Genomic DNA, 15444 nt, shown 5'->3' on the forward strand with positions numbered 1-15444 from the left:
TTGGAAAATTGTTCGAAGCATATTTAAGCCATCACACTGGCTTTGTAAATGCTCACTATTAAAGTGAAAAATTTGTTCTCAAATCTTATTAATTTAGTCTTTATATCTTATATTAATTAAATATAAACCAATTAAAACTATTCCTTTTTTTTTTTGTATTAATTTTGTTCAAGCTAGCCTTATACCATTTTCTAAACCACATGCGTCAAATGGCGGGCATCAGCTTGTCAATTTGGACTTGGGTGAGGGGAGGAAAAAAGAGAAAAATTGCAGTTTACACAGAATATGTAAATTCGCTAACTATAAGATAAGATCAAAAGAATTGAGTTGAGCTGAAGGAATAAAGCTGGTTTGGGCTAAGAAATAAATGGGAAGTGAGGAAAAAGGATTGATCAATGGAGAGAATGAAGAGGTTCCAATAAAGTTATTAAGGAAATTAACGAGAAATGAGACAATTTTAAGTTTAGAATTTATCAAGGATGATAGAACTTTAATATCTGGAAATATCTCCGGGATGTTGGATATTTGGGATTTAGAAGTCATGAGATGTTCTTCAAGTATAAATACAGGATTTGATTTACCTATCATTAAGACTATATATGACGAAAAGAGAGAAATCATATATGTACAAAACAGAAAAGGTGAAATTTATTTAGTTGATAGTGTTGAAAATTTGAGAAAATTGGATTTAAATAATACTTATTATTCCCTAGCAAAAATGTTAATTCTTCCTTCTAAGGAAAGTATAATTTTTCCAAGAGAAAATGATCTTTTATTAATAAATATTAATACTTTAAAAAATGAAGATATTCAATTCAATTATCCTACTGAAAAAAGTGACAAACTTATCGAAATTGAATCTCTTAATGATTATTCTGTATTATTAGGTTTTGAATCAGGAAATGTTGTTATTTGGGATTTAAGAAAACCAAAATCTCATGTATATATGAATAATGTGACTCAAAATTCTCCAATACTATCAATTAAAAGATCTTTTAATCGCATTTGGATTTCCAGCTTTGATTCAAAACTTCGAATTTTTAACAGAAATTGTTTTGATAACCCAATCAAAGAAATTGATTCTTTGAATGTAATTGATAAAATTTCTGTTCGTTCAGATTCTCTCATTACAGTTACATCCAATACACTTAATACAACTATGGACATTTTTGAAAACAAGTCCTTAAATCATATTAAGACATTTAAGTTTCACTCCTCAGAAGTCAGCTCTATACAATTCTCAAATTCTTCAAATTTATTTGCTGCTTCATCCAACACCATCTCAATATGGGACTTACTCTCATAGCCATTAACCCCACTACTGCAACTACCACTACTACTATCTACCACTTAAACAACTTAAACATTCTAACTCTCTAAACTCCCCAAAATACATATAACACCTATTCTACAACTTTCTCTAATCCAAATCCCATTTTGATTTTTTTTTTTCAAAAAAGAAAAAAAAATCAGTAAAAATTTTCTAAAAATAATAATAAAAGCCTTTTTTCTCTCCTGCTAGTTAAACTAGTAATTTATATATACTATTATTTGCCACGTCATTTATCATAATTTACCACGTTACCTTTCCCGCCCTCTCCCCTATATGGCGCCTCTTCTGATTTATTGGAAATTAAATTAAATATAGAATGTTTATTGTGACCATAATGAAAATCATCATAATCAAAATTTGACAATAGTTCAAGTTGTTTAATTATTCGAATAATTTGTACACTAGATGGTCTTGAGTACGAGCTAATATCTGAGTTAAATTTTGACATTACTTTTAATTTTTTTGGTTTATGTACAAGACAAGGAAATAAATCAAAAGCGTGGGAACCATCAACTTTCTCTTCAATAATATCTAAATTGGTTACATCTTCTGAGTCTTTGAACTCTTTCAATTCATCTCTTATGTTATAATAATCCAAAAGAAGTTCTTGATCTTGACTAGGGAGTTGTTCTTCAGAAAGGAAAACTAGAATAATCCAGTCAAATTCTGCTTGAATCTCTTTTAATCTTCTCTTAAAGTTATTAGACTTTTGAAATATCAAGTTATCCTCATTTTCTCTCTTATTTTCAAATTCTTTCTTTGCCAAGTTTAAAAATTTTGTCCATCCTTGCTTATTTTCGCAAAAAATTATCCCAAAAGCATCATTTACTGATGATTTATTCCTAAATGTATTTAATAAGCTTACAGTATCTTTATTAATCACTAGATTATTAGGATTTGATCCAACTATTTGAACATTCACAAAGTTATTTAAAATTAATTCTGTATTTTGTGAACTATTTGAATTATTTATTAATCTTGAAAATAATCCCTTTTTTAAAATTGGTGAATTGTCATTTGTAAAACCTGAATCAATTGAATCCAAATTCATTACTATCGGATTCCCAAAAAGACTTTTTGGCATACTTAACAACTTCTTTAAATACGTATATGAATTATTTATTAATGTTTTATAATTTGTTACTGACATATTCATTGGAGGTAAATCCCTTAATTCAATACTATTTTTATTCAATATTGGCTTAAAAAATAAATTAACTAATAATTCTTGCCAAAAAACTTCCCAATCTGATTGATTATCTAAAGATTTCTTATTATTAATATTTATATGCATCTCATTATTATTTGGTGCCTTTGACTCAAATATACCCTTCATTTCATTCCAATAATCTAAAAATCCATATTTTAAAATATCATCCCCGTACTCATCATAAACCTCTTTTTTATTTGGATTGCTAAGAAATTCATAAGATTCTTGAACTTGCCTGAATTTGATCAAACTTTTTTCCTTTTGTTCAAGATTCCCTGATCTTTGTTTATCAGGATGTAACTTGGAAGCCTTTTTTCTATATGCTTTCTTAATATTCTCTATACTGCTTCCAGGCTGAAGTTCCAGTATATCATAATATTTATGAGAAATTAAAACTCTTCTATTTAATTTTCTATACTCATTCATTGGAGATTTATCTCTAAATTCCTGGTTTTCTAAGTAATCATCTTCTTGTTGATTTCTTTTCTTATATTTACCTTGGAAATAGTAACTATCACTAAAATCCTGATCATCAGAAATTAACTCCCTTCTCCTTAACATGCTGTTCTGATTTCTTAATGTTTGAACATAGTCTGATTTAGTCTTGGAATCATTACTAACTACACTTGAAGAACAACAACTTATTTTGCTTGAAATATCCATCAGCTTAGCTTTATTACTAGCTCCATTCTCACACCCCTTTTTACTATTACTGTTACTACTTTTACTGCTACTAGTGCTACTAATACTAGACAAACTTTTATTACTTAACTCCCTAGTAAAGTAATTATTTTTGTAAAATCTACCAATTCCAATCTCTATCTCCCTTAATCTTTTACTTTCCTTCTTTAATATATTTTCTAAGTTATCTTTCTCTACCCTTCCGTATTTTTGATATTCTTTCAGTCGTTCTGAAAACATTCTATCTTGCTTTTATTCTACTTAACTCATCATTCGCTGCTTTATAATTATTCCACTTTTTGGTTGATATCATTTATTTAGATACTTCCCTTATTATTATTATTATTATATATCTTTTCAATTTCCCCTCCCCTCCTTATCCCCTTTTTTTCTCACCTCATATTAACATGCTCTTTTTTGTGCAGACCCGTCTCGTCTCGTCTCGAAAAGTTGCATACCGGTATATAAGACAAAAAAAGAAAAAAACGTGGGAGAAAAAAAAAATTTTTAATTGAATGTAAGTATATGAATATATATATATATATGTATATGTATCAATATATGTATGTATATATATGTTAATATATATATATATATATATATATATATATATATACATGTTTATGCGTAAATATATATGCTTATATCTATGAAGTTAATGCATGCATATATGAGACTCAGTGAGGCAATAAAGGCTTAAATAGAAAGAAACTCAATAATATTAGTTCGTGGGGTTATTTAATTAAGCCATAAAAGGTTATAATTTGGTAGATAACTTTGAGAAAAGACGATTTTGAAGAGGTCTAATGGAATCCAATATGTAAAGTATAATATAATAATTGAAAGGGATCATTTGATTTAATAGTAAAATTAGAGCATTTCTTAATTAATTGAAATGAATAATAATAATAATAATAATAATAATAATAATAGAGCAATTGAGCTCAGTAAAATACTAAAGGACGAACAAGAATGGATTAGGACTAGAAAAGAGTCGCAATCGGCTTTGATAATAGTTTCTCTGGAACTCCCTGTCAAAGTAGTTCGTATTGAAAAAATGGAATTGAATATTGAAGTGGATGATATTAGTAATAGTATCGGAAAAACCACCAATAATGACACTTTAGGGAATAGTGAAAAAAAGAGGCTTAGATTTGAACTAAAATCCTCTCAGCATTCACTAATGAGAACTTTACATAATCATAGAAATGAATTAGCAAAAACCGTTAAATTTATTGGTTGGCCGGGTATCCACATAGAAAAGGAGGATGAAAAAGAAGAAATAAGAGAATTGCTTGAAAATATTGATTGCGTTCCAGTTTTTCCTCCGGAAAATGAATTCAAATCTTTTAATGAGTTTTGTCAATTATTTTTGTGGCCTCTGTTTCACAATGTACTAAATCCTGAAGAATTAAGTAATGCTCCTTTTGATCATGAACAATGGAGGAGATATCATCAAATGAATATGTTATGGTCTTCAGTAATTACTCCAATAGTTTCTCCTGAACATATGGATATGGTTTGGATTAATGATTATCACTTACTTTTACTGTGCCAGTATTTAACAAGAAGAGTGAAAGGAGTTAATATTGGATTATTTCTACATATTCCATTTCCTTCCTTTGAGATCTTTAGATGTCTTCCGGTCAGAGAAGAGTTATTAAGGAGTATATTAATGGCAGATTTAATAGGTTTTCATTTCTTTCCATATGCAAAACAATTTCTATCATCATGTAAACGTCTTCTTGGACTGGATCATTACTTTAAGCCTGGAGGATTGATTGGAATAGATAAAACAGCAGCTTCTATTAGTAGATCTGTTAAGTCTAATAATAGTTTGGATCCAGAATTTAATAAACAGGAAACCATTGTTAGAATAGGTCACGTTCACATACAATGTGATGATATTATTCAAAGTGTTGCTTCAAATCAGGAGATCTTAAAAAGATCTCAGGAGATTAGGAACAAGTACAAAGGCCACTACATTTTCGTATCCATAGATAGGCTTGATCAGTTGAGTGGATTACAGCTTAAACTTAAAGCTTTTGATAATTTTCTTCAGAACTATCCATATATTAAAGAAGAGCAGCCAGTTGTTCTTATTCAGTATATTTTTCCAACAAATACTCTTACACTTGAGAAGAGAGATAGACTAATCCAGTCTTTGATAAATATTTCAAAAGAAATCAATCTAAAGCACTCTAATTCTTCAGAATCTCTTAGAAAACCTGTAATTGAGCTCAAGTACGGTCCAATAACTCAAGAAGAGAAATTCTCTTTATTTCTTTCTGGGGATTGTCTTTTCGATACCAGTGTTAGAGACGGACTGAATCTGAATCCGTTTGAATACATTATTTGTAAAGATGACTCACTATCTCTCTTGAATTGCAATTCTTCAAATAATGGTCAGAGGACTACTGGAAATGGTTTCAGTGATTATTCTTCTTCTTCTTCTTCTTCTTCTTCCTCCTCCTCCTCTAGTGGTAGTAGCAGTAGTAGTTCAGAGTATGGCGAATCCAGTGGGAATGATGAAAGAGCAATGAGGAGAGCAAAAATGACTGGAGGATTTGGAGGTGTTGGTGGAGATAAAACAGTAATATCTGGTCCATTTTGCAGATTGAAAGGTCAGAACAGCCTGCCTTCTTTGATAATCTCAGAATTTACAGGATGTTCAAATACCCTCTCCAGTCCCTATAGAGTAAATCCCTGGAACATGATGAACATGGTTGAGACTCTGGATAAGGCAGTCTACTGCCAAAAGGGAATCTTTCAAGAAAAAAGACATCATTGGAATATGGATAGGGCATACCTTTTATCTCACAGCACGGTAAACTGGGCCAAGGAATTCATTATGGACCTGTACATCTTTTCCGAAAGGAAGAAGAATGAGATGCTTCACTTTTATAATACAACCTTTGGGATTGGCCCATCTCTTATGGATTTTCGCATTAATCTCAATTCTCAACATCTCAGCCTTAACTCGCTTTCCCAAGTGTACAGAAAAGCTGATAAAGCTGGAGGGCTAAGGCTTTTTCTTCTTGATAACGAGGGAACTCTCACTCCAGATTTTAGACACTTCTTCGATAAGATTAACTCTTCTAACTTTTGTAATCACTCTTTAGTGGGAGCTGTAACTGGACCTGGATCTGGAACTGAAGTTGCAGTTGGATCTGGGTCTGCAACTGGATCTGGATCTGGCAGTCCACTTTCGCTCCTTGGAACCCACCACACGAAAAGAAAGGAAAAGAGGGGAGGAAAGCCCGAAAAGGACAATCAACCTGATCTTGGGGTGAATCCCAGCTCTGCTGTATTCCCTGGCAAAGGTGGCAGCTGTAGTATAAGCAAAGGAACAGAAAATGTTATTGAGGAGGGCTCAACCGTACACATTCCTGAAATTATCAAACCTATATCAAGAGGCCCCGAAATCTCTTTGGAACATCCATGCCCCTCGATGCAAGCTTCCTCAACTTCTTCAGCTTCTTCCTCCTCTTCTTTTTCTTGTCAATCCAATGATGATGCAGACTTCAACATAAATAGTAACTGTACAAGTATTGAAGCTTTGAATTTAGAAAATTCCATCACAAACACCAGTATCTGCAGCCTACTCAACAGTGGAGTGCCCACCACCACTCCTGCCGAAGTTAATGAAGAAGGGGATGGATGTGCTGAAATTGGAAAATGTAATACCAATAGTAATATCAGCAGAGCTCAAGCTGCAAGTGACAGAAAATGCTCACCAAACTACCACAGTGTAGTGAACAATGTACGGCGCTTTGAAGATGAGAATAGAGGGGAGGAAGATGGCCAAAAGCTTGAGGAATTTTACTTATGCAATGAGATATCATGCGCTCCTCCACCTCAAGTTATAGAGGCTCTTAAGAATCTCTGCAGCTCTCCAAATAATGTCATTATCATCTTCTCTGGAAGAGAAAAACATCTTCTCGACGAGTGGTTTGGAGATATAGATAATATTGGACTCTGTGCTGAACATGGATATTATCTGAAACTCCCTAAATCTATAGATCCTATCCATTCCAACGTCTGGAGACAACTCAATATCGAGTCTTCAACTGAAGATCGTCCTTCCTCTTCCTCCGTTCCTTCTTCCTCTTCCATTTCCTCTTCTTCCGCTTCCTCCTCTGCTTCTTCTTATTCTTCATCATCCTCATCCTATTCTTCTCCCTCAATAGTTTACTCTTTAAGCAAAAGTAACGAATCGGAATGCAACTGGTATGGTCCATTAAAGACGAATTCTGACCTGAAATTAGAAGACTATAAAAAAGAAGGAGACCAGAAGAATAGTTCTGTACTTTTGTCATCATCCAAGCAACAACAACAACAGATGCAATGTAACGTCTCAGACTGGAAGAATATAACTTTTCAGCTTATGGAGCAGTATGTACTCAGAACTCAAGGTTCTTACATAGAAAACAAAGGAACAGCTCTGGTATTCCAGTTCAAGTATTGTGAGCCGTATTTTGGAGCTTGGCAGGCTAAAGAGTTGTCGAATTATCTTTCAGAATTATTAATAAACTTCCCAGTTAATGTAATTTCAGGGAATGATTTTGTAGAAGTCCGTCTTCAAGGAATTAATAAAGGAGTAGCTGTACAGGCAATTCTGAATCAAATTAATTCTCTATCAAGAAATAGTTACGAATGTACAAGTGGGGAGGATTATTCAGCGAAAGAAAACCCAATTCCTATTCCTCCTAATCCTTCTCTTGAAATGATACTTTGTATTGGAGATGATAGATCTGACGAAGACATGTTTTCTGTAGTTAATCACTTCTCAAAGTCCACTAACTCCAATCAATATTCAGAAGGAGTCTCAGATTTTAAATCTTCTAAATGTGAAATCTTCAATGTTGTAATCGGAAAACATACATCTCTTGCAAATTATTTCCTTCATTCTACTGAAGAGGTATCGGATATTCTTCAAACACTTACTTTATTTACCTAGAAATCTTAAGAATTTTCAAAATTTATATATATGCAAAAAAAAAACCAGTCTATAATACTTTGCATTTTAATTCATAACTTGATCAATTTATATATAATTAGACACTCAGCTTGCTCTTTATAATCTCTTTAAAGCCTTCCTGGCAAATTTCCAAAACAACAGAGTAAGGTATACTCTTAAATTTACCCCATAACTTTGATGAAACCACGTCATTACTATCCAAATAATCCTTCTTAAGGCCACCTTTAGCCTTGTAAGAGTATCTAAAAGATGTGACTCCTACCAGAATTCTTGCAATATCTGCTGGGAAAATTACATCAAACTCCTCAAACCCTAAATAATGTCCAAAATCCAGTCCTGAGCCTCCCCTTTGTTCCATATCGTCTCTTCTTCTTCTTTTGGAATCTTTTTGAAACTTGGAAGAAAAGTGAGAAAATATCCTTTCTGTTGAAATTCGATAAGTCTCCCACTGAACTGGACTCAAATCGTTAAGATAATTACTTAACAGACTATTTAAACCTGACTTTATACAGGAACTTATCTTCTGATATTTCTCCCTGGTTTCCCTTCTTTCGCTTATTCTTGTACTACTGTCATTAATATGATTAATGTTATTAATATTAATATTATTATTATCGTTAATATTATTATTAAATATACTATTATTGTTATTATCTTCAACTTGTAAATCTGAAGGATTTGACCTTTTTTGTCTCACACTTTCTATAGACTCTCTATTCCTTTCCACTCTGCAATTGCCATCTTGAACTCCTACTAAAGAATCCAACTGTACCAGTTCCTTCCTTCCCAATGCAAGGTCCTGTAATAAATCTTGGTTCCACTTGTTAATCCAAATTTCTTGTATCATCATTTCAAAAGTATTGTTTCCAAAAGAGTTATTGGCTTTCCCTTGAACTAAATCTCTGATAAAGCCACTAGAAATGCCTTCTAGACCTTCTTTTTGGCTTAATTCTGTATTTTGGTACTCATCAATCTCTTGATTAAATAGCTTATGATAAAGCTCAGACCTTTTGTTACCAAAGTATGACTCAATAATAGAGTCCTTGCAAGCTCTGTCCATTCCAAACTTTTGGAATGAAAAATAAGCGATATCTAGCTTCCAAAGCTCATCAGAATTGCGACAAAGTAGCTCCCTATATAAATCCTCAACCAAAAGATCCAACCAATTTTCCTTAATTATTTCCAATTTATTGGTATCAACAACAACACCGCTTTCTTCTGATTCAGCTTCCAAAAACAAGAATCTAAAGTCTTTTTTGGATATGGATCCTTCCATCTCTACGAAACATTGAGATTCTTCTTTAATCAAGCTCTGACCCAAAATCACGCACTGTTTATTTGTCAATCTTTCCACGGAAATCTTCCAGATACCCTTCTCATTCTCAATCTCGTCCTCAAGCTCTTCCAAACTCTTCCCTAAACTCATAGAAGCCTCCAATAAGTTAATAGTAACAACACCAGAATTCTCTGTTGAAAATCTTGATAAAGAACTGAGAACATCACTCTTTTCTTTGATCTTGGAGAAGTCCTCATCAAAACATCTTATTTTCAAATAGGGACTCCCTCTTATATAACTAACCCAATTAGTGCTGATATTTCTTCCTTTATATTTCAGTCGTAACAAATAATCCATATAGGGCTTTAAATGATGTAATAAAGCCTCAATCTCCTCCACCTGTTTCACATTCAAAACAATTTTGAAAAGTTCCATAGGGAAAATTTCCAATTCTATTCTTTTCTTTTCAAAATCACAATCAACATCCGAATCATTACCGAAACGATATCTGCCTAGTATCACATGCAATAAGCATCTTAAAGCTGTCTTATCCATCAAAGAAGCTGAAATTATTTGTCGCTTGTTTCTATAATCATCATCAGATAATATCATCAAACATATTCCAAGTTTATCCAATTGTCTCGCACACCTTCCAGTTTCTTGTATATACTGCTCTAAAGAATTTGGCATATTCCAATGTATAACTGCATCAATGTCCTTTTTATCAATTCCCATTCCAAAAGATGTCGTTGCTACAAATATATTTGTCTTATTATCAATAAATGACTTTTGGACCATTTCCCTCTCAGTGTTGCTCATCATTCCATGGTAATACAAAGCATTTGCTCCTTTTGTCCTTAAATAATTTGTTACAGCCTCGACTTCTGATCTTTGCCAGACGTAAATCAATATATTTCTACACTTGGACCAAACTTCTCTTCTTGTTTTCTTCTTTTCATGCAGCTTAGGCTCTCCTTTTGTGTCAATAGATTGATTATTATTAACATGATTACTATTTAAAGAGTATTTAATGTGATCCCATATTAAAGAGTAGTTATTGTACACTTTTGGCACTTTTGTAATGCTCAAACCTAAACCTCTGTTGAAATCTTGCAATGCTTTCTTCTTCAATAAATCCAAATGCAAAACTTTACAATGAAGATTTTCTCTCTGTATTTTTTGATTAGAATATGGCTGTATCACCTTTCCCACTTTTAGCAGAGACTTGAGCTCTTCTAACATACCAGAAGGAGCTGTAGCTGTGATTCCCAATATTCTCTCTACTTTGAAATTATTAATTAAGTGCCCTATACAAGAGTAATAGTTAGGTCTGAATGAATGTCCCCACTCACAAACACAATGCGCCTCATCCACACAAAGTAATGCGATTCTGTTCTTTGATAAATCCAATCTAGCCATTCTACGCTTATCTTCATCCTGATTTGTCACCACGACTCCTCTCGTTAAAAAGGTTGAAAACATACTTTCTGGAGTAACAAATAAAATGTCCAAACTACCTTCTTCAATTAGCTTTACAATATACCTCTTCTCTTCCACTGATACGCTTGAATTCCAAACTGCTCCTCTGATTCTTTTGCTCAAATTCCTTAGCTGATCCTGCATTAAAGATATTAAAGGCGTTATTACTAGGGTAACTTTCCCAAACCACATATTCATCAACAATGACAAATATTGGAAGCACAAACTTTTTCCATATCCTGTTGGAAGAATTAAAATACTTCCTTTTCTAAAACTTTCATCTTCCGTAGCTCCTAACAGTATCGAATATATTGCTTCGAGCTGGCCTTGTCTAAAATCATCATATCCAAAATTTTCCCTCAAAAACTGTTTACATAATTGTTCCAAAAGCTGAAAATTCTTTCCACAATCACCGTCATTCTCCATGTAATTATCAGTTAAATTAATTAAAGAATCAACTTCTTCTTTTATCTTTTTAGATAGCTCCAAAGACGGTCTAACTAACTCAGAATCTTCCATTTTGAACCTATTTTTGGTAAGTAGAGTATCTTTGCACCCTTGAGAAAAGTTATTCGACCATTTCTTAAGGTCCCTCAATATATCACTTTCTTCGACCTTAAGACTCTCCATACCTCTCTTTTCATTGCTATTCTTGTTCTTCAATAAATACTTGTTGAACTTAGCTTCATATCTTTTTTCCTCCAATCTTTCCCACTTCTTCAAATTCCGAGTTTGTTCCCCAGTGTTTTCCGTTACATTCTCCTTCTCATCTCCTTCCACTACATTTTCAGACCCAAATCTCTTGTCCCTATTCAATCTCACTCTTCCATTACTACTATAAGTTCTTTTTCTAACGGCCCTCACTGCCGATATTCCACTGATATACCTATTCTTGCTTTTAGGAACGGCCTTTGGACCCCAAAGCTCGGAAGACCCTTTCTCCCTCTGCTGCCTTTTTCGGCCTTTCCTCCTCTCCTCATTCACCTTTTCAGCCTCTTCTACAGGTATCTCCTGACCCTTATTCTCTTCGCTCTGACCTCTTTCAGCTTCTTTGTCCAAATTATTCTGCACTACATTACCAACATCTCCCTCTTCCAATTGTCCTATATCCTGCCTATCTTCAACAGAGATTGTCTCATTTTGCATACTAACCAAATCATTATTCAATCTAGAATCTTCTTGCAATGACTTATTTTCAGAAACCAATAGTCTTGGCAATGGCCTTGAGCTTATCTTTCTACTATCCAAAATTATCTTAGAAATCTTATCTTTGAACCTTAGCCAATGATCCCTCATCTCATTCGGAGGCTGGCTAAACTCCTCCCATCTAGTGTAATAATAATCATTTTTCCACTTTATAAAGCATTCAAGTATGTCAGATTTGCTCTCTTCTAATTGAATTATTTCCAGGTAAACACCAAAATACTTATCTTGCTTGATTTGGTCGCTAATCACCCCTTTTTGTACGCTTGAGTCATCTCCACTCGACCAAGTATTTCTAATTCGCTCCAAAATTACACCAAGGTCCAATTTCTCCTCCTCCTTATCTAACTGACTCTGAACTAATAACTTTAAGTCTGACAGTGCTTTATCCAACTTTTGCTTATAGGGCAAAAACTGCTCACTGTATGGAGTTAGCGGCAAATTCAATACTACATCCGAAAGGTCTGTACCAGTGTATATTTGTCTTATTGTTCGCTTATTTCCAGTACTCATTTCATCCTACTTGCGTTATTTATTACTAATGCTTAAAGAGCTTAGTTCACTTTGTATTTACCTATATACTTGAGCTTAAGTTACAGAAAAGTCTTGTATACTTAATAAATAATAACTGGCGTTCGTCTTTAGCCTTTCAAAAAGTCTATATCCCAATAGTAAATCGCAATTCTCTATTTATTCTCCTCAGCTCTCTTTCCACAATGCTTTAATTATATTTTACTCAATTCTACTGCTTAATCTCCTAATTCAATTCCTCAAACCTCCCTAGGTATTTATTCCCTATATATGATATTAGTACCCAGCTGGGAAATACATGTTTGTGATTTTTTTCTTTCTTAGTTATTTTATCTCCCTTTTTTTTCCTCTTGTTACCTTTTTGTTACATTTAACTCTTGGAAAGTGTGGGGAAGGCTACCCGCTCAGAACATGCATGTATTAAGTTCTGGCAAAACATGAATTTTTGTAATACCGGTGTGTGCATGTTTTTGTATAAGAAAAAAACAAATTAAAAATACAAAATTTAAGAAAATTGCAAAAAAGTTAAGATAAAACTTTCCCCAGAACACCACCTTTATTTTTTTTTTGTATATATGACAGCTATTGTAACTGCTAGCCGTTTACCTCATTTACTTGACCTAAGTGTCCCTTTCTAGTATTTCCCAAGAAAATTAAGTGTAAAAATTACAAAAGAAAGCAAAGAAATTACTTAAAGTAATTGAAAATTTGTTCAACTAGTCTCAAGTGACACCTATTTATAAATTAGATACTGAAAACATGGTTTTCTAATATCAGTTAACCATAAAATAAATTCTAATTGAAAACCCAATACTAAATTAATTAGCTTTGAATAAGCCATTTAATGGCCTACAAAGGAATAAAATTTAATTCAAGTATTTCCTGAACAATTGTGCATAATTCAAATTAACTAAATACGTATAAAAATGCAGATTAAATGCCATTATTGATTCAAGTAAAACATATAAATTAACCAATATATACATAAAATATACATTTCATGTTTATATATATAAATATACAAATATATATAAATATATATATATATATATATTTATATTTATATTTATATATTTATATTTAAATACATACTAGCTTATTTAAATGTTACGCTTGATTATATAACCTTCTACCAGATCCATATTTAAGATACTCCTTTGTAATTTTTATTTAAATAAATAACCAGATATGTACTAGTGAGTTTTATTCACAGGATTAATTAAAACAAAAACGTATAATAAGCTAAAATAATTAGGAATTAATGATTTTAGCCATACAACTCACAATTTAAACCTTGGTCTTAAATATTACCACATTCTTCTTTAATCATTAAATTCTTAATGCATAAACATCGGAAATTAACAATACCATAACTTATAGTTGAATAAATTATCGTTGTTAATCATTAACATATCGTTATTAAAACAGCTGGTATATTCAATTAGTATTGAAGCAAAAATATGTATATTTGGACGTATACATATACAGACTCTATACGAAACGAAATATTAATTCGTATAAAACCCTGGATTATCCTTATATAAGCTATTATTCTATCTGGAACCCAATAAATTCCACACCAAACCAGTTTCATTATAACCTTTCTTAATTATTGAAATGCTCTTCTACGCCTGCGTTGTCTCATCCTTCTAGAACGACCACGAGTAGAAATTACACTTCTACCTGATTGAGAAGTGCGAGAATGTGTACGTGAAGTTGAACATGCTGATGACAACCTCGTCTGAGCTGGCTGTACGTGTGAAGATTCAGATTGAAGTAAGGATGAAGTAGATGGAGCCTGAAACGGAAATTGAGGAGAATGCGAGGTATGGGAAGTACTATGCTGACGATTAGCAGCAATTCTCGCGCTTCTTCTTGCTTTACCGTGATTTTCTCTAATCGATAGGTAGAGATTGTAAGCGGAAGCTAGAGAGGATTCTAATTGAGAAAGCGTTTCTTGCCTATTAACAATTTCTACATAAGTCTCAGAGAAAGCTCTCACATCGTCATCGTCATTACCAGGGCAATTCCTCTGTTTCTCCTCCAAATCAGTTAGGGATGCTTCTAAAGATTTAAGACTTTGCTTAACTTTTTTCCACTTTTTGTAGCATTTTCTGGCTTGATTAGATGCGAAGAGAAATATTTGTTCCGGAGAAACTTCATTCCTGTCAGTGCCTCTTTCCTCAAATTCAGTAAGAATCAGGTCCAGTAACTGCTCTTCAGTCAACTGTTCTGGTTTTTGAAACATCGTGAGATCTTCCAAGGAAGATTTTAAGAAATCGAGGGTACTGGAAGAAGAGGGAGATTCACCATCATCTACCCGAAGCCTACGTGAAGATCGGCGTGCAGAAGATGCAGAATCACGATCATCGCTAGTTAGCTTTCTTTTTCTTTCATTGGGTGACAATGGGCTTGACCCAGATGTAGATCCTACTGCAGACTTAATCTGAACATAACTAAATATAGGATAGTTTAAGTTTTGAGTATCTGTATCCAGTATAGGGTAAATAGAAATATTAGCAAGGATGGAAATTAATAGTATAAATAATGAAATGATTGAGTTCATTAACTCAAATCCGATTCTTTCGCCTTTAACAAAAGATCATTTCTCATAAGGGATGAAGTATAACATCAAAGACTTTTTCTGACCTCCGGTCCCAACAATAGCTATCTCGTCCTCAATTCTAAAAAGATCTTCCAAACTGACAAATTAAACCAATATCTTATTTTCAACTAAATATTACCCTGTG

The 15444-nt window shown here is 32.9% G+C and overlaps 5 protein-coding genes across 5 annotated transcripts; 2 read left to right on the top strand and 3 right to left on the bottom strand.

The window, feature by feature from the left end:
* Window positions 1–367: 367 nt before the first annotated feature.
* ELE39_000257 (WD repeats containing) lies at window positions 368–1306 on the top strand (the record flags this gene model as incomplete). The annotated part of the gene is made up of 1 exon (XM_067343281.1): window positions 368–1306. One exon carries the CDS (start codon window positions 368–370, stop codon window positions 1304–1306), a length of 939 nt encoding a protein of 312 aa, XP_067201215.1.
* A 253-nt stretch (window positions 1307–1559) lies between these two features.
* ELE39_000258 (DNAj protein) lies at window positions 1560–3464 on the bottom strand (the record flags this gene model as incomplete). Its single annotated transcript, XM_067343282.1, has 1 exon — window positions 1560–3464. The coding sequence occupies one exon, from the start codon at window positions 3462–3464 to the stop codon at window positions 1560–1562; it is 1905 nt and encodes a 634-aa protein (XP_067201216.1).
* Window positions 3465–4119: 655 nt separating this feature from the next.
* Window positions 4120–8184, top strand: ELE39_000259 (trehalose-6-phosphate synthase of plant origin; the record flags this gene model as incomplete). Its single annotated transcript, XM_067343283.1, has 1 exon — window positions 4120–8184. The coding sequence occupies one exon, from the start codon at window positions 4120–4122 to the stop codon at window positions 8182–8184; it is 4065 nt and encodes a 1354-aa protein (XP_067201217.1).
* Window positions 8185–8281: 97 nt separating this feature from the next.
* ELE39_000260 (4 SF II RNA helicase) lies at window positions 8282–12676 on the bottom strand (the record flags this gene model as incomplete). Its single annotated transcript, XM_067343284.1, has 1 exon — window positions 8282–12676. One exon carries the CDS (start codon window positions 12674–12676, stop codon window positions 8282–8284), a length of 4395 nt encoding a protein of 1464 aa, XP_067201218.1.
* Window positions 12677–14303: 1627 nt separating this feature from the next.
* On the bottom strand, window positions 14304–15260 carry ELE39_000261 (uncharacterized protein; the record flags this gene model as incomplete). The annotated part of the gene is made up of 1 exon (XM_067343285.1): window positions 14304–15260. The coding sequence occupies one exon, from the start codon at window positions 15258–15260 to the stop codon at window positions 14304–14306; it is 957 nt and encodes a 318-aa protein (XP_067201219.1).
* Between the last annotated feature and the right edge of the window lie 184 nt (window positions 15261–15444).

The sequence above is a fragment of the Cryptosporidium sp. chipmunk genotype I genome (genome assembly GCF_004936735.1).
Source record: "Cryptosporidium sp. chipmunk genotype I strain 37763 chromosome Unknown contig_10, whole genome shotgun sequence".
In the NCBI taxonomy this organism is placed as follows: domain Eukaryota; phylum Apicomplexa; class Conoidasida; order Eucoccidiorida; family Cryptosporidiidae; genus Cryptosporidium; species Cryptosporidium sp. chipmunk genotype I.